Below are 27,919 nucleotides of genomic sequence, written 5' to 3'. Positions count from 1 at the left end.
CAGCTATAGACTACACCAGCATGACTAGTATCTATGTGGACCCTACTACAGTTTAACCAGCTCAGCTATAGACTACACCAGCATGACTAGTATCTATGTGGACCCTACTACAGTTTAACCAGCTCAGCAGTCCCAGAGAAAAAACATTGTAAACGAAACCCAGGATAGAGGGGCTGAGTGAATGTGGTCTGGACTCTGTGGAGGAGGGTCATTGTGTCAGAGACACTGTAGAAGGACAGACTACCTGCCTTGTGATCCAGGTACACTCCTACTCTGGAGGACTGACGGACTGATACTTCAGTCTCAACATTATTGTGACTGAACCAATAACTACCAATAAAGTACTCTAAACTCCAGGACTTGTCATTCTCTCCAAATCCACCATCTGTCCCTGTTCTGCTGATGTCTTTATATGAGACTGCTGTATAAACACCCCCCCCACACCACTCCACCTCCCAGTAACAGCATCCTGACAGACCCTCTCTACACAGAACCATACAGCAGTCGGTGAATCTGTCTGGATGATCAGGATATGGTTGGACTTGGTCTGTATAGGTCACCTTTCTGTTCCCTTTAGACAGAAAGAGGTGTTTGTCTGCTGTGTTTGGGTCCAGTGTGAGCTGACAGGAATCTGGGAGAAGAGCAGAGCAGAGCAGAGACCAATGAGGGGAGTTAGAACAATAAGTGAAGTCAGATACTGTATCTACCCTGTCTTTGATTAGAGCACAGCAGAGATCAAATCAGAGAAATATGAGGAGTCAGATAGATAATAATAATAATAATATGCCATTTAGCAGACGCTTTTATCCAAAGCGACTTACAGTCATGCGTGCATTCATTTTTTTTGTGTATGGGTGGTCCCGGGGATCGAACCCACTACCTTGGCGTTACAAGCGCCGTGCTCTACCAGCTGAGCTACAGAGGACCACTGGATACCCAGTCTTTGATTAGATCTACTATTGCTATATATTTCTAGAGGGATTGTTAGGAGTGTCAGTAAAAAGAGAATGTTAGTTACTTCAGAATAAAGACACTCACATTGTAAGAACTGTTCTCTGGTCTTGGGCTCTGGAGGCAGTACAACATCCACTATATTCACTACAGACACACAAACACATTCACAGAGAGAGGGAATGTTATCATCATACCATATTCCACATGTATATGACTAGTAGGGAACTTTCAATGGTCTAAAGTTGATGTTCTTATTATTTTCAACACACCTGTAGTGGAGATCTTGGTCCATTCTCCTTTAAGGACGTCTTCTAGTTTCTCTCTCAGTTCAGACACAGTCTTACTCACATCTCCAAAGTACTGAAGAGGACGGACAACGATGCTGGGTAAGTCTGAAGATACATTGGTACCGGAGAGAGACTGATAACTCTGGAGAGAGAGAGAGAGAGAGAGAGAGAGATAGAGAGAGAGAGAGAGAGAGAGAGAGAGAGAGAGAGAGAGAGAGAGAGAGAGAGAGAGAGAGAGAGAGAGAGAACAGAACCAAATGATTGAGAGTTTCAATTTGAGTTTTAGTTTCATATCACATGTATCAAGGCAGTTTAGTTACCTGGAGGAAATGGATGTGATCCTCTGTGTGTGAGAGCTGCTCCAGCTCAGTGCTTCTCTTCCTCAGCTCAGCTATCTCCTGCTCCAGTTGCTCCAGGAGTCCTTCAGCTTGACTCACTTGAGCCTTCTCTTGGGCTCTGATCAGGTCCTTCACCTCAGAGCGCCTACTCTCAATGGAACGGATCAGCTCAGTAAAGATCTTATCACTGTTCTCCACTGCTGCCTGTGCAGAGCGCTGTTAAGAGAGAGAGAGAGATTGACTTGTCTTACTTTAATGAGCCATCCTCATTACACTAACACCCCCCCCCCTCCTAAAAACACATTGTGTGCCACCACAACCTCCACAAAATCAGTGTAGATGTCGGATCCCCACCTCAAGCTGAACCTCGGCAAGACGGAGCTGCTCTTCATCCCGGGGAAGGACTGCCCGCAACATGATCTCGCCATCACGGCTGACAACTCCATTGTGTCCTCCTCCCAGAGTGCAAAGAACCTTGGCGTGACCCTGGACAACACCCTGTCATTCTCTGCTAACATCAAAGCGGTGACCCGATCCTGCAGGTACATGCTCTACAACATTCACAGAGTACGACCCTACCTTACACAGAAAGCGACACAGGTCCTAATCCAGGCACTTGTCATCTCCCGTCTGGATTACTGCAACTCGCTGTTGACTGGGCTCATTGCCTGTGCCATTAAACCCCTGCAACTTATCCAGAACGCTGCAGCCCGTCTGGTGTTCAACATTCCCAAGTTCTCTCATGTCACCCCGCTAATCCGCACACTCCACAGGCTTCCAGTTGAAGCTCGCGTCTACTACAAAACCATGGTGCTTGCCAACGGAGCTGTGAGGGGAACGGCACCTCCTTACCTTCAGGCTCTGGTCAGACCCTACACCCAAACGAGGGCACTACGTTCATCCACCTCTGGCCTGCTAGCCCCCCTACCTCTACGGAAGCACAGTTACCGCTAAGCCCAGTCAAAGCTATTCGCTGCTCTGGCACCCCAATGGTGGAACAAGCTCCCCCACGACGCCAGGACAGCGGAGTCACTGACCACCTTCCGGAGACACTTGAAACCCCACCTCTTTAAGGAATACCTGCAATAGATGGAACTGTCCCTGGTGAAAACGGTGGTGGCCCCTCCTCAGGCTGCTCCAGCCCTCAGTACTGCAGCATAGAAATCAGAGACCCCTGCTGTATTGAGTCTCTCCAGCCGCATGATGAAGAGCTGCTGATCCAGCCCCAAACCACCAGCCCTCCTCAACAGAGCACATGCTGGTTCCCTCCAGCCCACCTCTGTACGGTACAGTAGCCTCTGTGCTGCTGAGTCAGAACGCTGCCACCCTGACCAGAAAAAATTCATTAACTTGCGCTGCAGGTCCACAAGCAGACCACCGGGGGCGTTGAGAATGGCCAATTTAAGCCATAGAGAGGATGCCACCAAGTTGTTGATGATCAGCACCGTCCCTCTGTATGCCACTTGGGAGATGAGCCACCTCCACTTCGTCAGCCTCGACACCACCGCTTGTGACACTCCTTCCCAGTTCTTCCTATCCCAACCCTCCGAGCCCAGATACACCCCAAGCATCTTGAGCCACTCACAGCCCCACTGCAACCCCACTGGAAGCTGCGGAGGTGCCCTGTCCCTCCATGCCCCACATAACAGAGCCTCACTCTTGCCCCAGTTTACCTAAGCAGAAGACGCCCCCTCGTACACCCTCAAACTATTCTCCAGGGCCTGTAGGTTCTGCTCAACCCTAACCAACACAGACGTCATCAGCGTATGCTGACACTGCTATGCCTGTCCCCAACCCTATGCCTGTCTCCCACACTCCCTGTAGCCTCCTGCGTAGCAGGCCCAGAAAGGGCTCAATAACAAGAGTGTATAGCTGCCCTGACAGAGGGCATCCCTGGTGAATGCCCCTCCCTACCCAGACTGTCCTACTGAGCCCTCCCCACACCTTGACCATACATGAAGCCCCAGCGTACAACATTTGAACACAGGCCACAAAATTCTCCCCACAACCAAAACAATACATTGAACAGATATTCATGGTCCACCCTATCAAAGGCTTTCTCCTGATTATGAACAGATTGTCTGTGATTAGGTGTCCTGATACACAGTTACCCATCCATCTTATAGTCCACACAGAGCAATGCCACAGGCCTCCAGTTCCTTATGTCGCTCAAATCCCCTTTTTTGGGCAGGAGAGTCAAAGCCTCCTGTCTACAGCTTAGCGACAGATCCCCCACCCCGACGCACTCACGCAACACACGTCCTGTCCAATAATTTCCCAGACCTTTTAAAAAAAACATCAGAGGCAGACCGTCTGAGAGACGGCAGCTGAGAGTTTGTGAAAGGCCAGGGAAATGTCAATTCTCTGTGACAAAGAGAGTTTGGAAAGGTCTGTGAGCAGAACCTGAGAACACCCAGGATCACAGAGTTATGCCCTCTATAAATCAGAGTACAACTCCACAGCCGCGGCCTCATCTCCCAACAACAGAAGTTACCCACCCATCAGGCTCCCTCATCTCCCCACAACAGAAGTTACCCGCCCATCAGGCTCCCTCATCTCCCCCACAACAGAAGTTACCCACCCATCAGGCTCCCTCATCTCCCCCACAACAGAAGTTACCCACCCATCAGGCTCCCTCCTCTCCCCCACAACAGAAGTTACTCCCCCTTCTGCTGTCCCCACCTCTCCCAAAAGCCTTGGAAGCTTGAGCATAAAGTGACATCTTGGAAGAGCTTTACATGGAATTTCCAATAGGACACCTGCCTGGGCCCTGGTGAAACAGAGACCTGAACCCTGTACTAGGTGCAGACACATTTTGGAAAGCAAAGACAAGGTCACTGATTTTGGCTCTAACCACTAACAACCTACCCTTACACACCTCTTTTGCTACCCCTGCACTAAGATTTGTGCCATGGCTCAGCACCTGCGCCCCCTTACACCAGACCCCCAATACACTTAATTAATCACATCACTGTGTGTCTCTTGCAAAAAAATCAAGTTTAAATGTTTTGGTTTGACATATTCCCCCAGTCTCTGCCGCCGTTCATGTTAAGGAAGTCTAACCGTGAAATCTCCATAAGAGGTGGGAGGGAAAACACCACAATCAGAAACCAGTAGAGAAGCCCATAAAGCCACCATGCCAGAAAAAACCATCCATTTAAGCAGATTCTGAAGACATGCCCTTAAGAACCCATGACCCATTTTCTCATCCTATACCGCTTCCTGGGTGAGAGGACACTAAACCCCTAATTCTTCATCACGTGTTGTACTGACCTTACAAACCTTCCAGGATCAATAAAATAAGACTCCAGCAGAACCTTATTTTTCAGCTTTAGTCTCCATCAGGAACCTAGAAAGTTCTCTCACGGTATATACTGGGCCCTCAGCCTGACTGGCTGTCAGCTCTGGATCCAATGAGCCGTCTGAAAACGAGACCGCCTTCTCCTCCGCTCCCGCAGACTCACCTCCCCCCTCTTCCTCCTCCTCCCCAGTCTCTGCCTCCCTGCACTTCCCCCCTGATCAGTGCCTCTTCCCCAATGACAGGCAATATTTCCTGGGATGAGCCCACCAAGCCTTTCCCCACCGGAGTCTCTGTTACTACAGAAACCTGCCTCAGCTCATGTAGCCCAGCTGCAACCTCCCCACCACCGCTTTCTCCACGGCCTGCGCACCACCACTTGGCCCTGCTCTACTCTCCTCCTTCCTGGTACCACCACCACTTGACCCTGCTCTACTCTCCTCCTTCCTGGTACCACCACCACTTGACCCTGCTCTACTCTCCTCCTTCCTGGTACCACCACCACTTGACCCTGCTCTACTCTCCTCCTTCCTGGTACCACCACCACTTGGCCCTGCTCTACTCTCCTCCTTCCTGGTACCACCACCACTTGACCCTGCTCTACTCTCCTCCCTCCTGGTACCACCACCACTTGACCATGCACTACTCTCCTCCTTCCTGGTACCACAACCACTTGACCCTGCTCTACTCTCCTCCTTCCTGGTACCACCACCACTTGAACCTGCTCTACTCCCCTCCCTCCTGGTACCACCACCACTTGGCCCTGCTCTACTCTCCTCCTTCCTGGTACCACCACCACTTGGCCATGCACTACTCTCCTCCTTCCTGGTACCACCACCACTTGACCCTGCTCTACTGTCCTCCCTCCTGGTACCACCACCACTTGGCCCTGCTCTACTCTCCTCCTTCCTGGTACCACCACCACTTGGCCCTGCTCTACTCTCCTCCTTCCTGGTACCACCACCACTTGACCCTGCTCTACTCTCCTCCTTCCTGGTACCACCACCACTTGACCCTGGTCTACTCTCCTCCTTCCTGGTACCACCACCACTTGACCCTGCTCTACTCTCCTCCCTCCTGGTACCACCACCACTTGACCCTGCTCTACTCTCCTCCTTCCTGGTACCACCACCACTTGACCCTGCTCTACTCTCCTCCCTCCTGGTACCACCACCACTTGACCCTGCTCTACTCTCCTCCTTCCTGGTACCACCACCACTTGACCCTGCTCTACTCTCCTCCCAGCCTCTGCCCCCTGAGTCCTAGTAGGCTGGACAACAGAACAAGTCAAAATTCACTGAAGGCTGTAAAACGGCCAAAGAACATTGGCTGAGCTGGAACACTAGCGTGAGGCCAAAGCAAATGAATTGAAGCGAACCATCACTGAGCCTCTTCTGACTGGAATGCTCCTTAGAATTCAATTTTCCCTAAATGGCACCAAAAAATGTCTACCTTTTTATTTCACCACTACAATCTGTTCTTAGGACGAAACAGAAAAAAATAAGTAATAAATAACAACTGGTGTAGAAAGTAAACATCCACACCTCGATGGTGCCAAGTGTGCTTATGTCTGCATTACCAGGAAGTAGGATTTTTTTTTAAAACTTCTGACTATTTCTGGTCTAGTGATCAATGACAGCAGAGTACACTGCCCAACCTGATGTCATTAGAAAGAGGAGATTATCCTGATTAAAATGGTGTCTGACTTGAAATATACCATTGTGAGATATTTTGTGAAATAAAGAGACATACCTATATTTCCCCTAAAGGAAACAATGGGACGACCTCAGAGCTCCAGGAGTACATGTTGTTTTTGGGACGTTTTAACTACCAGCAATACGCTGCCCAAACTTACATCATTAGAAATAATAGGTTATCTTGATTAAAATGATGTAGAACTTCAAACCATTAAAATTAATACATATATTGTAGAAAGGCGCAAAGTTCTGTATCCAATCTTCAAGGAAAACAGATTAAAAGGGAAACGTGTTGCACTAGTGGTGGATAAATTATATATTGACAACCAAATGTTCAGAGACACAAAGACTACTCCATGGCTATTCTAAAAGTTGTAATAGAGGAGTCGAATAATGGAACACCCAATACTAGCAATGATAGGGATTGTAATATTAAATAACATTTATAGTAAGTATAGTATTTTATAAATGGATAAAACGATATAACAAGCAGAATAATACATCTTTAAATACAAATAATTAGAACATGGCTTTTTTGGCGGGAGGTTGTTGTTTTGGCGGATGGTTGTTGTGGTTGGTCCTGTGTTCTCTCTGGCGTCCTTTCCCCCTTGCAGCAGATGTGGATGCGGGTGCGTTTGCACGCTCGGCCCATTTCTTCCGCAGTCAACCATGTGGTGTGCATTTTTGTGTTTGAAAAGGTGCGGCGTTAAGTGAGTGAGAGGGGAAATGGTATATCCCAGAGCCGACCGGGGGTCTATGAACAGGGGTAGTGAGAGAGAGAGCTTTCAATTTTGTGTAGATTAGGGATATACATTTTTAAATATAGTATACATCTAATCTAATTATTCATTGTCATATCATGATGGAAAGATCCCTAACCCTATAACCTGGACACCCACCTGAGTGACCCATACACCAAAGAGAAGTTCCCATCTATTTTATGGACCTGCTGTGAATATGCAGCCTAAACAGAGAAATAAATGCGGTCAGAGACCTACTTGAGCAGCACCGCCCCCTCAAGATTCTGAGCCTGCCTGGCAGGGTTGGTCCCACAAAGCCAGAGCCCCCTGATGGGAGAGCATAATATACAAGGACATTCTCAAAGCTGCTAATGAGAACCTTGACGACCTTGTACCTAGCCGGTGGGGATTCCGGTGGGGTACGCCCACCCAGGTAGTGGCAGTGCTGGCAACACTGGCTGCAGTAACCCATGGGGAGGGGGTCACACTCGGACAATCAGAGAGGGGGTTTATCATTGTGGCCCAGGTGGCACAAAATAATCAAAGGTCTGACCGCATGGAGATGCTTGGGAAAATGGTTACAACAGGGGATCAGAGTGTTTGTGTCTCAGGTGAAGAGGGTGGATCTGATCTCCATCACCTAGGACTTGACATAGATTAAGTAGATTAATCAAATCTCACATTGTTGTCAATTTCTGCTCAATCTGCATGCTTTCTCAATCAGCTGTAACTGTATGTGCACTCGTAGATCAAGTTATGTCTCGAGTTGGGCTCTGGGATATAAAAGCCGCTGAGTATCGGATTTTATGGTGGATTGTGGAGGAGGGGGGTTGAGTGTGTTGGAGTATGTGAGTATGTGCGTGTGTGCTTGTCTGGCATCTGTTGTGGGGGGGTCGGGATGTTGGGGGGGGGGTATGGGATGGACCGCAGGAATTATTTGCTAGGATAATAATTGCTTGTCAATGAATTAAATGTAATACAATGGCAATCCGGGTTATATGTTAGAATCCTATGCGTGAACTGCCGACATTATTACGCATATTAATTGATAATGATGGAAAATAGGATATGCATAATTAAAAAAATTATAATAGTTATATAGATATATATATATAGAGGTGAAAGCATTGGAAATGCTTTTGGCGGTTAACCTGCTTCTGTTTTGTGGGTGGCACTGTGTGCTGTTTTCGATGGATGGGTCCTGGCCTCTCGGGGCCTTAGGGATACGGAGGGACGTGGGTGGGATGCTGATCACTGGGATGACGGCTCAACTTGGGATGGGGAGGGGCTTTAGCGGGGGAATTAGTGGAGAACAATTGAAGGGTTACTCCGTAGCAATGCAAATATCACGGTACAGCTATATGGACACTCAATCATTACGCTATTTTTTATTGGTAAATTTACAAACATATATAATGATAAATAGACTTGAAACTTGTATCTCATTATGGTGTATGGTGAAATACGTATAGCCAGTTATAATTGTAATGGCTTAGCTGATAATAACAAAAGAAGAACAATATTTACATGGCTCAAAGAGAAGGAATATAATATCTATTGTATACAGGAAACTCATTCAACAATTCGAGATGAAGTAGCGTGGAAAAAAGAATGGGGGGGGGGGGGAATATACTTCTCCCATGGGCAAAGAAATTCAAAAGGGGTGATGATATTAATTAATAGTAATTTCGATCCGAATGTGCAAATTGTCCAAATAGATACGCAAGGTAGATGGATTATTTTAAATATGGTATTGGACCATAAACAGATATGGCTCATTAACCTTTACGGACCAAATAATGATGATCCACAATTCTTTGACAATATATATAATAAATTATCAAGCCTGCAAGCAACTCAAGACAATATTATTATGGTGGGGGATTATAATACTGTTTTAAATAGCTCAATGGACCGAAAAGGAAATCACACCACAAACAATCACCCATATGCTCTTAAGGAAATTGTGAATGTCATGGATACATTAGAACTAGTAGATATATGGAGGCTTATATATGCTGATCTAGTGAGATATACATGGCGGAGACTGAATCAAGCTAGTCGTCTTGACTTCTTTCTTATCTCATTCTCGTTGGCACCAAAAGTAAAAAAAGTGTTGATAGGGGACAGAATGTGGTCGGACCATCATATAATAGGCATATACATTACTCTGACTGAATTTCCACGTGGGCGAGAATATTGGAAATTTAATCAAAGCCTATTGGATGATAATTTATTTATAATTAGAACAAAGGAATTTATAACTGACTTTTTCCAACATAACATAGGTACAGCGAATCCCCTTATTGTATGGGACACCTTTAAATGTGCCTTTAGAGGCCATGCAATTCAGTACTCATCTCGAAAACAAAAGCAATTAGGTCAAAATAGTTTATACTAAGAAAGGAAATAGAAAGTCTAACAGAACAGATAGATGGCAATAAAAACTGTAACATAGAGGCTCAGAATAAATTAGAGGAAAAACAAAAAGAAATGGAAAAACTTATTCAAGAAAGATCAAGTGTAATATATTATAAAAATAAAGCAAACTGGATGGAATATGGGGAAAAATGCACAAAATTCTTTTTTAATCTTCAACATAGGAATGCTACCAAAAAGAACTTAATGAAACTGGTTACAATTGACGGAGTCACCCATAATTCACCTAATGATATTTTGAAGGAAGAAACAAAGTACTTTAAGCATATGTTTTCTTTTCAGTCGCCTCCATCTCCTCTAACTGAAGCTAATTGTAGAGATTTTTTTCTATTGATAATGTCAAATTAACAGCCACACAGAAAGACTCATGTGAAGGTGAAATTACAGAGGAGGAACTTCTGGATGCAATTAAAGACTTTAAGTCCGGGAAAACTCCAGGGTTGGATGGCATACCAATCGAGGTATACCAAACCTTTTTTGATATACTAAGAGGACCGTTATTAGCATGTTTTAACCACTCCTATGTAAATGGTAGATTATATGACACTCAAGAAGAAGGTCTGATCTCATTATTACTGAAACAGGATACAAGTGGAAAATATAAAGATCCAGTCCATTTACAAAATTGGAGGCCCCTTACACTTCAGTGTTGTGAAAATCCTAGCAAAATGTATAGCGCATAGAATTAAAAAGGTATTGTCGGATATTATTCATTCTAATCAGACAGGTTTTTTACATGGAAGATACATTGGAGATAATATAAGGCAAGTATTGGAAACAATAGAACACTATGGAAAATATGGGAAACCAGACCTGCTATTAATAGCAGACTTCGAAAAGGCATTTGATAAAGTTCGACTGGGATTTATATATAAATGCCTGGAGCATTTCAATTTTGGAGAATCTCTTATAAAATGGGTCAAAATCATGTATAGTAACCCTAGGTGTAAAATAGTAAATAATGGCTATTTCTCAGAAAGTTTTAAGCTGTCAAGAGGAGTGAAACAAGGTTGTCCACTATCGGCATATCTATTTATTGTGGCCATCGAGATGTTAGCTATTAAAATCAGATCCAATAATAATAATATCAGAGGATTAGAAATACAGGGCTTAAAAACAAAGGTGTCATTGTATGCAGATGATTCATGTTTTCTTTTAGATCCACAACTAGAATCCCTCCAGAGCCTCATAGAGGATCTAGATACATTTTCTATCCTCTCTGGATTAAAACCAAATTTTTACAAATGTACTATATTACGTATTGGATCACTAAAAAATAGAATTTTTACATGACCATGTAGTTTACCAATAAAATGGTCTGATGGTGATGTGGATATACTCGGAATACATATCCCAAAGGAAATAAATGATCTCACTTCAATACATTTTAATAGAAATTTAGCAAAAATAGATAAGATCTTACTACCATGGAAAGGAAAATACCTGTCAATTTGTGGAAAAATCACCCTGATTAACTCTTTAGTATTATCCCAGTTTACCTATTTGCTTATGGTCTTGCCTACGCCTAGCAAACAGTTTTTTAAATTATATGAGAAAAAAATATTCAATTTTATTTGGAATGGCAAGCCAGACAAAATTAAAAGAGCATATTTATATAATGAATATGAATTCGGAGGACAGAAATTATTAAATATTAAAGCATTAGACCTATCACTAAAATCTTCAGTCATCCAAAAGTTATACTTAAATCCGAACTGGTTCTCAAGCAAATTAGTAAGATTGTCTCACCCACTGTTCAAGAAAGGCCTTTTTCCCTTTATTCAGATTACAACCTCTCACTTTCAGTTATTTGAAAAGGAAATAATCTCCCAAATGTCACTATTTCTAAAACAAGCCATAGAAAGTTGGTTGCAATTTCAATTTAATCCTCCAGAAACGACAGAACAAATAATGCAACAAATATTGTGGTTAAATTCAAATATTCTAATTGACAAAAAACCTTAATTTTTTGACAGAATGTTTAAAAAAGGTATAATCTTCGTAAATGATATCATCGGTAGGACTGGTGGAGTTATGTCACACATGCAGCTAACAAAAACATATGGAAATGTCTGCTCTACCCAAAATTACAACCACATAATTGCAGCCTTACCGCAAAAGTGGAAGAGGAAAGTTGAAGGGGGAGAAAGTAAGGAACTTGTCTGTCGGCCTTGCATTAAAGAACATAATTGGTTAAGGAAAACTGTGATAAATAAAAAAGTATATCAGTTTCACTTAAGGACCAAAGGATTGACAGCCGTCCCATATAGATTGCAAAATAGTTGGGAAGAGATCTTTGACGTACCGATCCCATGGCATAGTATTTATGAACTGACACGCAAAACGACACCGGATTCAAAAATTAGAATCTTTCAATTTAAATTATTATATAAAATTCTTGCTACCAATAGAATGTTATTTATATGGGGGATACAATCTTCCCAGCTCTGCAGATTTTGCTGTGAAGAGATAGAATCATTAGATCATTTGTTTTGGTTCTGTCCATTTGTAGCTTGTTTTTGGACACAGGTCCAGGAATGGCTAAAGGATTGCAATATTTACCTGGAACTAACCTTGCAGATAGCATTACTGGGTGATCTGAAAAGTCATAGTCAATCAATCAATATATAATAATACTTTTAGCAAAAATGTTTATTTTTAATTCACAATCTGTAGAAGCAATGAGAATAGAAAGGTTCAGAACTTTTGTAAAACATCACAGTACGGTTGAAATATATATGGCAAATAGAAATCCTATATGGATGGTGTTAAGAGATAGATGGGAGGTATTGAATAGAGTTGAAGGATGGGACTAATAACAAATAACAACAAATAATAACTAAGATAGCTAATAATGTAAGCATACTGTGTCCATAATAAGTATATAGGTTGTATGTTGGGAGCTTTTGGGAAAGAGCACAGTTAGAAAGATATGGCATTTAGAAGCAAACCGGATTGACATCATGAAAATGATCGGAGAGGTTGAGAGTAGAAGAAGTTCAGGAGCAAAAAAATTAATAAATATATATATATATATATATATATATATATAATTATTGTAAAATTAACTCTGTCCATAAGGTGTAGATAGTAAGTATAAACCGGAAGTAGAGGCCTGGGCGTTGTTGTTCACTAATTTACTCCAAGTAGGGAAAGGATGGTGGGGTTGAAAAGTAATAAAGGGGAATATATATATAAAAAATAAAATAAAACATGGGGGATTGGAAGTGATGCAGACAATTACATTGATAGAAGATACAATCTATCTGCAATATTAAGCTGATCCATTCCCCCCGAAAAAAATAAATAAATAAATATATTTAAGATAATTTGTGAAATAGACAGACATGTCCCTATTTCCCCAAAACAATGGCAGTCTGAAAGTTCTAAGAGCAGTCTTTTATTTAACCAGTTCACCATTTATCTACGACCATTTGCCTTTTTGTGGATTGTTTACATTTTGTTTACATTTACATGTGAGTCATTTAGCAGACGCTCTTAATCTAGCGGTTAAGAGCGTTGGGCAGTAATCGAAAGGTGGCTGGTCAGAATCCCCGAGCCGACTAGGTGAGAAATCTGTACCCTTTGTACATCGACAGATTTAGGCACTTAACCCTAGTCGTTCTGGATAAGAGAGTCTGCTAAATGACTCACATGTAAATGTAAACTAGGCCTCTGTGAAAGCGTGGCAATAACTTATTAACTTTACATTATTCACAGACAGACTCCTCTGAAGGCAGGCAGGCAGCACACTCCTGAAAACTAACTGCTCAGCAAAGCAAAGGCTATTTTGAGAGCTAGCAGATTTATATAAAAAAAGCTCATTTTCAGTGTGTGTCCAGTGTCTGTTTATATGTTAAGGGGGTGTTACTTTGGCAGGTAATGTCACCCATCTAAATACAGTGGGGGAAAAAAGTATTTAGTCAGCCACCAATTGTGCAAGTTCTCCCACTTAAAAAGATGAGAGAGGCCTGTAATTTTCATCATAGGTACATGCCAACTATGACAGACAAAATGAGAAAAATTAATCCAGAAAATCACATTGTAGGATTTTTAATGAATTTATTTGCAAATGATGGTGGAAAATAAGTATTTGGTCAATAACAAAAGTTTCTCAATACTTTGTTATATACCCTTTGTTGGCAATGACACAGTTCAAACGTTTTCTGTAAGTCTTCACAAGGTTTTCACACACTGTTGCTGGTATTTTGGCCCATTCCTCCATGCAGATCACCTCTAGAGCAGTGATGTTTTGGGGCTGTCGCTGGGCAACACGGACTTTCAACTCCCTCCAAAGATTTTCTATGGGGTTGAGATCTGGAGACTGGCTAGGCCACTCCAGGACCTTGAAATGCTTCATACGAAGCCACTCCTTCGTTGCCCGGGCGGTGTGTTTGCGATCATTGTCATGCTGAAAGACCCAGCCACGTTTCATCTTCAATGCCCTTGCTGATGGTAGGAGGTTTTCACTCAAAATCTCACGATACATGGCCCCATTCATTCTTTCCTTTACATGGATCAGTCATCATGGTCCCTTTGCAGAAAAACAGCCCCAAAGCATGATGTTTCCACCCCCATGCTTCACAGTAGGTATTGTGTTCTTTGGATGCAACTCAGCATTCTTTGTCCTCCAAACACGACGAGTTGAGTTTTTACCAAAAAGTTATATTTTGGTTTCATCTGACCATATGACATTCTCCCAATCCTCTTCTGGATCATCCAAATGCACTCTAGCAAACTTCAGACGGGCCTGGACATGTACTGGCTTAAGCAGGGGGACACGTCTGGCACTGCAGGATTTGAGTCCCTGGCGGCGTAGTGTTTTCCTGATGGTAGGCTTTGTTACTTTGGTCCCAGCTCTCTGCAGGTCATTCACTAGGTTCTGGGATTTTTGCTCACCGTTCTTGTGATCATTTTGACCCCACGGGGTGAGATCTTGCGTGGAGCCCCAGATCGAGGGAGATTATCAGTGGTCTTGTATGTCTTCCATTTCCTAATAATTGCTCCCACAGTTGATTTCTTCAAACCAAGCTGCTTACCTATTGCAGATTCAGTCTTCCCAGCCTGGTGCAGGTCTACAATTTTGTTTCTGGTGTCCTTTGACAGCTCTTTGGTCTTGGCCATAGTGGAGTTTGGAGTGTGACTGTTTGAGGTTGTGGACAGGTGTCGTTTATACTGATAACAAGTTCAAACAGGTGCCAATAATACAGGTAACGAGTGGAGGACAGAGGAGCCTCTTAAATAAGAAGTTACAGGTCTGTGAGAGCCAGAAATCTTGCTTGTTTGTAGGTGACCAAATACTGATTTTCCACCATAATTTGCAAATAAATTCATTAAAAATCCTACAATGTGATGTTCTGGATTTCTTTTTCTCAATTTGTCTGTCATAGTTGACGTGAACCTATGATGAAAATTACAGGACTCTCATCTTTTTAAGTGGGAGAACTTGCACAATTGGTGGCTGACTAAATACTTTTTTTCCCCACTGTATGGTGTTTTTGGTTTATGTCAGTTTCATTGTTTGTTATGCTATGAATTGTTATTTTATGGTTGTAAGTGATCAAATGAACTAGAACATTTTATATTTAGCAATTTTGAGTAATTACTACTTTAGTAAGGATATACTTACTAAGGATATACACTTTATTCAGTACTACTGCAGTTGCTAAATAATTCCAATAGATGGCAGCATAAGACCATGCATTACATTTCAGAAGATTAGTTTAGTTCTCTCCCTGGATACACCACCACTCCACCTCACAGGAAAACTCCTGCCTGAGCTTTTTACTGTCCCTTTCCACACTGCTAACGCAAGAGGAAGGACTGAAAACACATTACTGTGAAGTAATATAATGATGATTCATGTTTATTATTACCTGTTTTTATGCTCATGTTTTAAAATTATACCTCATTACTATAACAATTATCAAAAAGCGCGAACATTAATTCAGTCACCTCTGGTCGACAAATATGTATTTTTCTAGTACATTCATTGTCAAATTCATCAACCAGCACAGAGCCACTCTGCCTTCTCGAACAAGTAGCCAACTCAACAAGCCCCGCAAAAAGCTTGTGCCGTCAGCGGCAGCGAGCACTCTGCCTTCTAGCACAAGCGAGGGGCATGTTGAGGTACATTTTCTAACCGCGATGGTTGTGGGTTGGAATATATGAGATATTAAGATGATGTCATAATGCATGTTTACTAGGGTTGAGGTTAGCGCATCTGACTAGTGATTATTTGGCCGGTGTTCAATACCTGCTAGAGTTAATATTTTGTTGCTCTCCCAAAAGCAACACAGGCCTAATACGAGATATATAGCTAACTGTAAAGTAATGAGTGACCTTTTTAGAAAATCATAGGACATAGTCTTTGGTTGCATTTTATGCTTGTAGCTTATAACTGATGCATTGTGGTCTTATGCAGCCATCTATTGGAAATATTTAGCAATTAAAAGTTATTAATTCACGTAAAGACATTGGTGAGGCAGCTGAGAAATAAAGTGTATTTTTCTAATTAATTCTGTAGATCAGTCTCAAACCTGCCCCACCTAATACATGCCAATTGCTGGACTTTCACATAGAGGTTACTAGGTCACACCCAGTTCAAACCACATTTAAAAAATAAAACAAATGTGTTGTTTATCAAGTGTTCTGCCTTGCAATAATACATATAATAAAATGACTAATAAAGGTTACATAGGTTTTTTTTTTTTTTAAATAACAATAAATGCTTTTTAGTACTATAATGGAATTTACTAACATAAAATTATTACTAAAAAAGTTTATAAAACGTGTTCTAGGCTACCCTACCCTAGAATTAGGGTTAGGGGTTAGAGTTAAGGCTAAAATAGGTTATAAGTAGAGTTAGAGTTTCTGTATAGCACTTTGTGACATCTGCTGATGTAAAAAGGACTTTATAAACACATTTGATTGATTGATTGTTAGGTTTAGGGTATTTAAAGCAAAAAGAAAATGAATAGGTTTATAGCCCTCTTGCTGCTCCCTGTGGCCTTCTGTGGGTACTACATACCTCATTCACAACACTTGCTAGGCTCATTATCTGAGGTAGCAACTGTGTCAGATCTATAAATCAATGAGCTACACCTATCCATTTAGTTTACAACTCAGTGAACCTGCGCAGCATTCGCTCAATTCAATGCCTACGAACTTACAGATTTCGACGCATATCAGATTACCCAGCAGTAATATAGAAACAATAAATGCTTTAAAAAAAATAAAAAGTTATTTCTTAATTGAAAAAATATATTCTGGCTGTTTAAAATCAGCCACATCTTGAAAAAGAGGACAGACATGCGTTTTGGTTAGGTTATACACCTTTTTCTGAAAGAAAATGATTAACCGTGACCAGAAAATGTTTATTGTTTGATTGCCTCTGCGCCAACCATACGTAGCACTGTGGGTCACCACAAGGTGTACCCAGGTGAACAGTGAGTTTGCTCACCAAGTAGTCATAACCTTGTTAATAATAAGTTACCTGAGGTAAAGCTACAATGTTAATAGGGGCTGGTCTCATTACCAACAATAGTGAAGCTGGCATTGTAACGCAGAACAATGGGCTGGGAATAGAACTTTCATTAGGCGAGTTGGTGCCACAGAGCTCAATACAACTAATAGGAGCTGGCAGGGTTAAACATGTCCTATTATTTCTAAACTACGGCAAGCATCTGGGACATATGGTAATATTATGAAACTGGGCTCCATGGCGGATGCAATGAAGTAGTTTTATCAGAAAAAGGCGTTAAAATGTATTGTGTCCAGCCTAGTCCTAGCCCCCGCTGCCGGCTTGTCTGCATTAGCATTATGTCCTACATCCCCACACTAGAAACACCCAAAACTATCTGTGCTAGCAAACCCTGCGTTCCACCCCTCCCCTGCGTAACCTTGAAGTTTGTTAAGAAACAAACACTTGTCTACGAAAAGAGAAATGTTTAACGGCTTCCGCTTGGCACCCAGCCGAGAGCACACGAAAACCACTTGCAAATTTACCAAAACGAACCAACTACTTGCGTTCTGTTCGTAAGTAATAAACGGAGGCAGATTAGCCACCACAACTCTTGTCGAAAGAGGCGACATCTGAACCAACACACCCCTCACAAAAATCCCACTCACAACAAGACAAACCTTTTTCATTAACACAACCACCGCCATGTTCATTCTGGATGCAGAGTGCAGATGTTCTGCTCCAACCTGTTCGCCGACCATGAGCAAAACTTCCTCCACAGCTTTCTCCGGAACGCACCCGAAGCGACAGCGTTTCTTCTCCACTCGGTTGAGGCCATCACGCCGCCCTAACAAACTACCCCTACTCCCCCCTCAACTCTAAACGATAAACAGTGGAAACCAATAAACAAACCCTCCACCATCAGAAAATACATTCAGAAAAAAGGCAAGAACCAAAATAAAAAAGAATAGTAGCCATCCTCACGAACCACAATCCTTTCCAAACCCCCACAACCCCGTCCAACCTCAATGACCCTACACTTCAATCTTTCCCTCTCTTCAACACACTTACAACAATATAACAACACATGCTCCACCGTTTCATCGACCATACCTTCCAGACACAAACCATTCACATGCTTGCCAACCAGATGTAATGGCGAGATCAATGTACAATGTCCTACGCGCAATCGAGTAAACACCACCTCTTCCTTCCTAATCTGACTTTTGAATCTTGGTCCATCGACGTTTCTGTAAAATTGTGAACTATTCATATAAATGCCAGCCCTTGTGCTCAGAGTACCATCTCTTCTGCCTCACATCTATCAAAATGGCTCTGATCTTACATTTGGCCTCACCTCTACCCAGTGGAACATTAATATCAATTATATCTCGTTTCAAAGCTCTTTTAGCTAACTGGTCTACAATTTCATTCCCTTCCACACCCGAATGTGCTGGGGCACAGCAGAATCTCACTACTAAACCCATTCTCTCAATTCTCCATAATAACATTAATACCTCCAATAGCAGGTCACTCCTATTATATTTACCAGATGATAAACTATTCAATACAGACAGAGAATCTGACCATACTATAATTTTAACAGGTTGTACGTCCTCCACCCACTGGAGGGCAACTATAATCGCCAACAGTTCAACTGAGTATACTGACAGTTCATCTGTTAGTCTTCTACATATCTGCACATCAAATTCAGGAATGTAAACGCCTGCTCCTGTGAGCCCATATCGTATCTGAAGATTATGCCTTTGTTAAATGTTTTTCATGACGAAATGGAATGTTGGTTGTTCAGGCCAGAGGGGGGATGTTTTATGATGTTATTTGAAATGTGCCGCTTGGAGGGTGACGCCCGAGGGGAGACTGGTGATTGGCCAGAAGAGGGGGTAACCCTTATTTTGGTATTGTCTATATAAGAAGGGTTTTAGACAATAAACCCCAGAGCAGCCATTAGAATTGGAGGACACTGCTCTCCAGACCTTGCAAGTCTGTTACTCATGCTGAAGCTTGTGATCTGAATAAACCTTATGATCAACGTTCAGTATGAGCAGACTCCTTTTGTTCATCAGCAATGACGACCACCATTCATCATATACGACACCCACTATCTGGGTCCTTGGATCCATCTGTGAAAAGCAGTAAAAAAGCATAAAGCATAAAAACTTCTACCAATGTAATTGTCAACCAGTTTCACTATATCACTGACTTCAGACCAATCTTTCCTTTTCTCTACCAAGGTTAGATCAACAACAGGGTCTGGGAGTAACCATGGAGGAACATCCCCTATCACCACAGAAGGGCCAACTCCCTCAAACCACTCTCATCAGCAAGCTTTCCAACTGTCCAACCAAAACCACTGCCTTGTCTATTAGTATATTCCCAACAGTCATCTAGAACAGTAGCAGTGGGATGCTCAACCTCACAGCCTTTCAACCCAATAAGATAATGACAATTTTTTATGCTCTATATCCAAAGGCATCTCTCCTGCCTCCACCAGTAAGACACATACGGATGTTGATTTAAATGCACCAATACATATCCTTAAAGCTATATACTGGATTCTGTCCAGCTTCTGAAGCCAAGTCTTTACCTCTGTTCCATAAACTGTACACCAGTAATCAATTGTCGTCCTGATCAGAGCTCTATAAATATCCATCAACAATTGGTTATGAATGGGGTGCTGACAGACAGAGACCCACACAACCAACTACTGCAAAAGTGATGGAATGAGAGAGGCAGAGACATCGTTACAACACTGTACATTGCCATAATATAACGTTTCTTCTTCTTTGGAGTTTAACGGCGGTTGGCATCCAATATGTTGCATTAACGCCCCCAACTGGACTATAATCTATTTTACTTTGTGATACAAAATGGGAAAAGGGGAGAGGAACATTTAATTAAAAACCTTCCAACAAACCCTACACTCATTAAATACCCACTACCCCATTCCACTACTTTGACCCTATCTGCTCCTGCACCATGCCAACGGCCTGGGAGGACGGGACACCACCACTCAACACACCCTGTAACTCTTCTGAAGTCTAATCTTGTATGCCCAAATACTTCTCTGCAACTGCCACCACAACATATTTTTTATTTGATTTACGTTCCATTTGTGCGGTACAGTTGATAACCATTGCTATGAACTGTAAGAAGCTAACTTTACTGAAGCATATATCACTCGTTGGCCTATCCCTCTGTGCTGGCACAGATCTAGTACTCACAGGGATCCTCTCAGGATCTCTCACCCTTGACCCATCCTCCTCTACTTTCTTCACTGTCTCAGGATACGACACCTTCTGCACTACTCTGACTCTAGGCACCTCAACCTGCCTCTCTCGCACCGGACACTTCCGATCCCCAGCAACATGGGCATCCCAACAGTTGACAAACACTTTATTCACCAGAACAATCCTTTATCCCATTCTCTTCCGCACACATAAAACATATTGGAATTTCCCTCCCACAAACTGCTGCGAAATGACCATAAACGTTGCACCTGAATTTATGGATTTGCCACAAAAGCTTGAATCAATATAACTGATATATCATAACATGACTTTCTCTGGTAAAGACTCAAAACTCAAAAGGATTGACTCATATGTTTCACCACGCTCACCACCGGGTCTGCGTCCCACCAAACGGCGGGAATCACAAACACCAGGAATCTTCATCTTCAATTTCTCCACCTCCACACTTAACGCTACCGCAGAAATCACTCCTTTCAATGGTGCCCTGTTCCTAAGAGCAAAGCAAAAAACAGATATTGACAAATACAGCGCCGGAAGAAGATGGCTGCCGTTTTACAGCCCTCTAACCAATTGTACTATTATGTGTGTTTTTCCGCGTTATTTGTAATTTATTTTGTACATAATGTTTCTGCCATCGTCTCTTATAACCAAAGAGAGCTTCTGGATATCAGGACAGCGATTACTCACCTCGCGTTGGACGAAGACTTTTTCTTCAACGAGGCGTTCGCGAAGGATATTCTACAGACTCCCGACAAGGCCCAGATCCCCGTCATTCGCGTGAGGAAGAGACGGAGATATCGTGGACGCAGATCCGGGTGCCTTGTAAGGATCCGACGGCGAACGAGTAAACTGCCTCTCCCATCAATCCTATTAGCCAACGTTCAAGCTTTTGAGAATAAAATGGACGATTTAAGATTACGGTTATCCTACCAACGGGACATTAAAAACTGTAATATCTTATGTTTCACGGAGTCGTGGCTGAACGACAACAATGACAACATTCAGCTAGCAGGCTATACGCTACATCGGCAGGACAGAACGGCAGACTCGGGTAAGACGAGGGGTGGCGGTCTCTGTATATTTGTAAACAACAGCTGGTGCACAAAATCAAATACTAAGGAAGTCTCTAGGTTTTGCTCGCCTGAGGTAGAGTATCTCATGATAAGCTGTAGACCACACTATTTACCAAGAGAGTTTTCATCTATATTTTTCATAGCTGTCTATTTACCACCACAAACCAATGCTGGCATTAAGATTGCACTGAATGAGTTGTACAAGGCCATTAATCAACAGGAAAATGCTCATCCAGATGCAGCGCTCCTAGTAGCCGGGGACTTTAATGCAGGGAAACTTAAATCCGTTCTACCTCATTTCTACCAGCATGTTAAATGTGCAACCAGAGGGGAAAAAACTCTAGACCACCTTTACTCCACACACAGAGACGCATACAAAGCTCTCCCTCGCCCTCCATTTGGCAAATCTGACCATAACTCTATCCTCCTGATTCCTGCTTATAAGCAAAAACTGAAGCAGGAAGCACCAGTGATTCGGCTAATACAAAAGTGGTCAGATGACGCAGATGCTAAGCTACAGGACTGTTTTGCTAGCACAGACTGGAACATGTTCCGGGATTCTTCAGACAGCATTGAGGAGTACACCACATCAGTCACTGGCTTCATCAATAAGTGCATTGATGATGTCGTCCCCACAGTGACCGTACGTACATACCCCAACCAGAAGCCATGGATTACAGGAAACATCCGCACTGAGCTAAAGGGTAGAGCTGCCGCTTTCAAGGAACGGGACTCTAACCCGGACGCTTATAAGAAATCCCGCTATGACCTCCGACGAACCATCAAACAGGCAAAGAGTCAATACAGGTATAAGATTGAATCATACTACACTGGCTCTGACGCTCGTCGGATGTGGCAGGGCTTGAAAACTATTACAGACTACAAAGGGAAGCACAGCCGCGAGCTGCCCAGTGACACAAGCCTACCAGACGAGCTAAACCACTTCTATGCTCGCTTCGAGGCAAGCAACACTGAAGCATGCATGAGAGCACCAGCTGTTCCGGACGACTATGTGATCACGCTCTCCGTAGCCGATGTGAGTAAGACTTTTAAGCAGGTCAACATTCACAAGGCCGCAGGGCCAGACGGATTACCAGGACGTGTACTCCGAGCATGTGCTGACCAACTGGCAAGTGTCTTCACTGACATTTTCAACATGTCCCTGACTGAGTCTGTAATACCAACATGTTTCAAGCAGACCACCATAGTCCCCGTGCCCAAGAACTCTAAGATAACCTGCCTAAATGACTACCGACCCGTAGCAATGACGTCTGTAGCCATGAAGTGCTTTGAAAGACTGGTCATGGCTCACATCAACAGCATAATCCCAGAAACCCTAGACCCACTCCAATTTGAATACCGCCCCAACAGATCCACAGATGATGCAATCTCTATCGCACTCCACACTGCCCTTTCCCACCTGGACAAGAGGAACACCTACGTGAGAATGCTATTCATTGACTACAGCTCAGCATTCAACACCATAGTGCCCTCTAAGCTCATCACTAAGCTAAGGATCCTGGGACTAAACACCTCCCTCTGCAACTGGATCCTGGACTTCCTGACGGGCCGCCCCCAGGTGGTAAGGGTAGGTAACAACACATCTGCCACACTGATCCTCAACACGGGGGCCCCTCAGGGGTGCGTGCTCAGTCCCCTCCTGTACTCTCTGTTCACCCATGACTGCATGTCCAGGCACGACTCCAACACCATCATTAAGTTTGCCGACGACACAACAGTGGTAGGCCTGATCACCGACAACGATGAGACAGCCTATAGGGAGGAGGTCAGAGATCTGGCCGTGTGGTGCCAGGACAACAACCTCTCCCTCAACGTGACCAAGACAAAGGAGATGATTGTGGACTACAGGAAAAAAAAGAGGACTGAGCACGCCCCCATTCTCATCGACGGGGCTGTAGTGGAACAGGTTGAGAGCTTCAAGTTCCTTGGTGTCCACATCACCAACGAACTATCATGGTCCAAACACACCAAGACAGTCGTGAAGAGGGCACGACAAAGCCTATTCCCCCTCAGGAGACTAAAAAGATTTGGCATGGGTCCTCAGATCCTCAAAAAATTCTACAGCTGCACCATCGAGAGCATCCTGACTGGTTGCATCACCGCCTGGTATGGCAACTGCTTGGCCTCTGACCGCAAGGCACTACAGAGGGTAGTGCGTACGGCCCAGTACATCACTGGGGCAAAGCTCCCTGCCATCCAGGACCTCTATACCAGGCGGTGTCAGAGGAAGGCCCTCAAAATTGTCAAAGACTCCAGCCACCCTAGTCATAGACTGTTCTCTCTGCTACCGCACGGCAAGCGGTACCGGAGTGCCAAGTCTAGGTCCAAAAGACTTCTCAACAGCTTCTACCCCCAAGCCATAAGACTCCTGAACAGCTAATCATGGCTACCCGGACTATTTGCACTGCCCCCCCACCCCACCCTTTTTACGCTGCTGCTACTCTGTTAAGTATTTATGCATAGTCACTTTAACTCTACCCACATGTACATATTACCTCAACTACCTCAACTAGCCGGTGCTCCCGCACATTGACTATGCAACGGTACCCCCCTGTATATATAGCCTCCCTACTGTCACTTTATTTTACTGTATATATAGCCTCCCTACTGTCACTTTATTTTACTTCTGCTCTTTTTTTCTCAACACTTTTTTTTGTTGTTGTTTTATTCTTACTTTTTTGTTTAAAATAAATGCACTGTTGGTTAAGGGCTGTAAGTAAGCATTTCACTGTAATGTCTGCACCTGTTGTATTCGGCGCATGTGACCAATAAAATTTGATTTGATTTGATTTGAAGTTGCGTGACATGGAGCGCCCACTCCCTCTGGTCAGAAGAAACACAAACAAATATCACAAGTCCACTACAGGTTACCTTCACTGATTCAACTGCACCCAACTCTTTTCCCACCCAACATGAAACCACAAATGGATCTGCCAAAAGGTATGGATCCACTTTCTCCAAAAATGTAATTCCTACTGCACCAAATTCTTCTTTATCATGTCCATTGATACCAGGCTCTGGTTCTGAGCTCTTCACCACACCTTCTACCTCACTTAACTCTCCCTCATTCATTTCCATTTCACCTCCAGAACTCGGTCTGGCGAACGGCTCACTCTGTTTGCACTTGAATTATAACATTTGAAAGTCTCTATTCCTTTGAAACTTTTGTGAGTGTAATGTTTACTGTTAATTTCTGGTGGTTTATTTCACTTTTGTTTATTATCTATTTCACTTGCTGTGGCAATGTAAACATATGTTTCCCATGCCAATAAAGCCCTTTGAATTCAATTGAATTGAGAGAGAGAGAGAGAGCTCCATGTTAATGTATAGGGGACATGAGTCGGTCATGGTTACTCATGGTTATGTGATGAAGTAGCCCCGCCTTCGACTTCAAAATCAGTGTCGGCCCTCAGCCCAATAGGGAATGTCCTCTTGGTGTAACGGTCAAGATGTTGTTTTCTCCCTCAGTAGACCCGGGTTCATATCCCGCCGTTTACATTAAGCAGTCTATTCTCTGAAAGGGGACCAGACAGCCTGTTCCCAACAGTGGGGTCAGTGGGATTGGATAGGGGCATCTCTCTCTCTCTGACTGGAGGAGAGAAGTGAAATGGTGTGTCTCCTCTGGTCAACAATACTCACCTTGAGAGACTCCACAGCCTGTTGGAGCTCCTTCAGCTCCTTCTCTCTCTCCTGGAATCTCTGCTGGACCTTCTGCTGACTCATCCCCAGCTGCCTCTGTGGAGAATCACTCTTCAATGAGCTATCAAGCTTTATTTGTCCAGTAGATCAATGTTATAGTAATGGGACATAGGGCCCATAGAAGATAGGGATTAAAATGTTGAGGAAGTGTCTGTGTGAAATTATATTATTAAGTTGTTATGTGAATGATTATAGTTTTAACAGTGCACAAAACAGGGGAGCTGATTGGGTGTTTGATAACGAATGATAATGGTGTTTGATAACGAATGATAATGATGTTTGATAACGAATGATAATGGTGTTTGACTTTAGAAAATTGTGATACATTTGGAGACTCTGGGTTAACATATCTATATAATCAAGGTTTGTGTTCATATTTGTTCTGCCGTGGATCGATATCACTTGAATGATCTCATATTCAAACAGCCTTAGTTCCTACTGTACAGTGCCTTGTGAAAGTATTCATCCCCCTTGGCATTTTTCCTATTTTGTTGCCTTACAACCTGGAATTAAAATGGATTTTTTGTGGGTTTGTATCATTTGATTTACACAACATGCCTAACACTTTGAAGATGCAAAATATTTTTGTGTGTGAAACAAACAAGAAATAAGACCAAAAAAAAGAAAACTTGAGCGTGCATAACTATTCACCCCACCAAAGTCAATACTTTGTAGAGCCACCTTTTACAGCAATTATAGCTGCAAGTCTCTTGGGGTATGTCTCTATAAGCTTGGCACATGTAGCCACTGGCAAAACTGCTCCAGCTCCTTCAAGTTGGATGGGTTCCTCTGGTGTACAGCAATCTTTAAGTCATACCGCAGATTCTCAATTGGATTGAGGTCTTGGCTTTGACTAGGCCATTCCAAGACATTTAAATGTTTCCGCTTAAATCACTTGAGTGTTGCTTTAGCAGTATGCTTAGGGTCATTGTCCTGCTGGAAGGTGAACCTCTGTCCCAGTCTCAAATCTTTGGAAGACTGAAACAGGTTTCCCTCAAGAATTTCCCTGTATTTAGTGCCATTCATCATTCCTTCAATTCTGACCAGTTTCCCAGTCCCTGCTGATGAAAAACATCCCCACAGCATGATGCTGCCACCACCATGCTTCACTGTGGGGATGGTGTTCTCGGGGTGATGAGAGGTGTTGGGTTTGCGCCAGACATAGCGTTTTTCTTGATGGCCGAAAAGCTCAATTTGAGTCTCATCTGACCAGAGTACCTTCTTTCATATGTTTGGGGAGTCTCCCACATGCCTTTTAGCGAACACCAAATGTGTGGTAATGCCTTTTTTCTGGCCGCTCTTCCGTAAAGCCCAGCTCTGTGGAGTGTACGACTTAAAGTGGTCCTATGGACAGATACCCCAATCTACGCTGTGGAATTTTGCAGCTCCTTCAGGATTATATTTGGTCTCTGTTGCTTCTCTGATTAATGCCCTCCTTGCCTGGTCCGTGAGTTTTGATGGGCGGCCCTCTCTTGGCAGGTTTAATGTGGTGCCATATTCATATGCACGTACCACTTTTCCGTTATTTATTTTTTAGAATTATTTGAAAAAAGTTATTTTTTTTAAATTCCACTTCACCAATTTGGACTATTTTGTGTATGTCCATTACATGAAATCCAAATAAAAATCCATTTAAATTACAGGTTGTAATGCAACAAAATAGGAAAAACGCCAAGGGGGATGAATACTTTTGCAAGGCACTGTATCTTTAATTCTTTGTTTATCAGACAGTCACCAACAAGTAGTTCTGGTCTTACCTGTTTCTCAGTCCTCTCTGCTGCAGCTGACACTGTATCATGGCCTTTATGTTCATCCATTGTACACAGATAACAGATACACTGCTGATCGGTACGACAGTAAACCTCCAGCAATTTGTCATGATGAGAGCAGATCTTCTCCTGTAGTTGTGCGGTGGCTTTAACCAGCTTGTGCTTCTTCAAAGCAGGAGATTCATAGTGAGATTGGTGGTGAGTCTCACAGTAAGAAGCCAAACACGTCAGACAGGACATGAGGGCTTTCCGCTTTCTGGTCCCAGTGCAGACATCACACGCCACATCTCCAGGTCCAGCATAGAACAGAGCAGGAGGGGGAGCAGCCTGGAGTCCAGTCTTCTTCAGTTTCTCCACCATCTCAGCCAACATGTTATTTTTCCTCAGATTAGGCCTTGGAGTGAAGGTCTCTCTGCACTGAGGACAGCTATAGACCCCTTTCAGAACATCCTGAACCCAGCAGCCATCAATACAGCTCCTACAGTAACTGTGTCCACAGGGGATGGTGACTGGTTCCTTCAGTAGATCCAGACAGACAGAACAACAGAACTGGTCCTGGTCCAGCAGAATTCCCTGCTGAGCCATTTGGACGGTTGTTCACTCTCACACAGACAGACGACACAGAGACTCAGATCAGTTTCGTTTCCTCAGAAGTGAGTTTTTGGGAGGGCGAGGACTTTCTGGATCTGCCAGATAGGTGAGGTTAGAGGGAGGGAGGGAGGGAGGGATAGAGAGAGAACTGCGTTCAACGTGGAGAGGGAGACAAATATTTTAGTTTCTAGGTTAGGGCCCTTTATTTGGAATAAATCTAACAAATATGAGTTGTTAGAATATATAAAGGGTAACAGTTACATATTATAATTATTTTAATAA

General features: G+C 43.2%; 1 protein-coding gene across 1 annotated transcript; it reads right to left on the bottom strand.

Moving 5' to 3' along the window:
• Nucleotides 1-107: 107 nt before the first annotated feature.
• On the bottom strand, nucleotides 108-27,631 carry LOC311119769 (E3 ubiquitin-protein ligase TRIM47-like; the record flags this gene model as incomplete). The annotated part of the gene is made up of 7 exons (XM_084194425.1): nucleotides 108-281; nucleotides 561-631; nucleotides 1,039-1,093; nucleotides 1,267-1,383; nucleotides 1,562-1,729; nucleotides 25,152-25,277; nucleotides 27,041-27,631. 7 exons carry the CDS (start codon nucleotides 27,629-27,631, stop codon nucleotides 108-110), a joined length of 1,302 nt encoding a protein of 433 aa, XP_084050551.1.
• Between the last annotated feature and the right edge of the window lie 288 nt (nucleotides 27,632-27,919).

This window comes from Coregonus lavaretus (genome assembly GCF_964263955.1).
Source record: "Coregonus lavaretus genome assembly, contig: HAP1_SCAFFOLD_754, whole genome shotgun sequence".
Taxonomy (NCBI): Eukaryota; Metazoa; Chordata; class Actinopteri; order Salmoniformes; family Salmonidae; genus Coregonus; species Coregonus lavaretus.
Note: the sequence above shows the minus strand (reverse complement) of the source record. Positions and strands in the feature narration are given on the sequence as shown.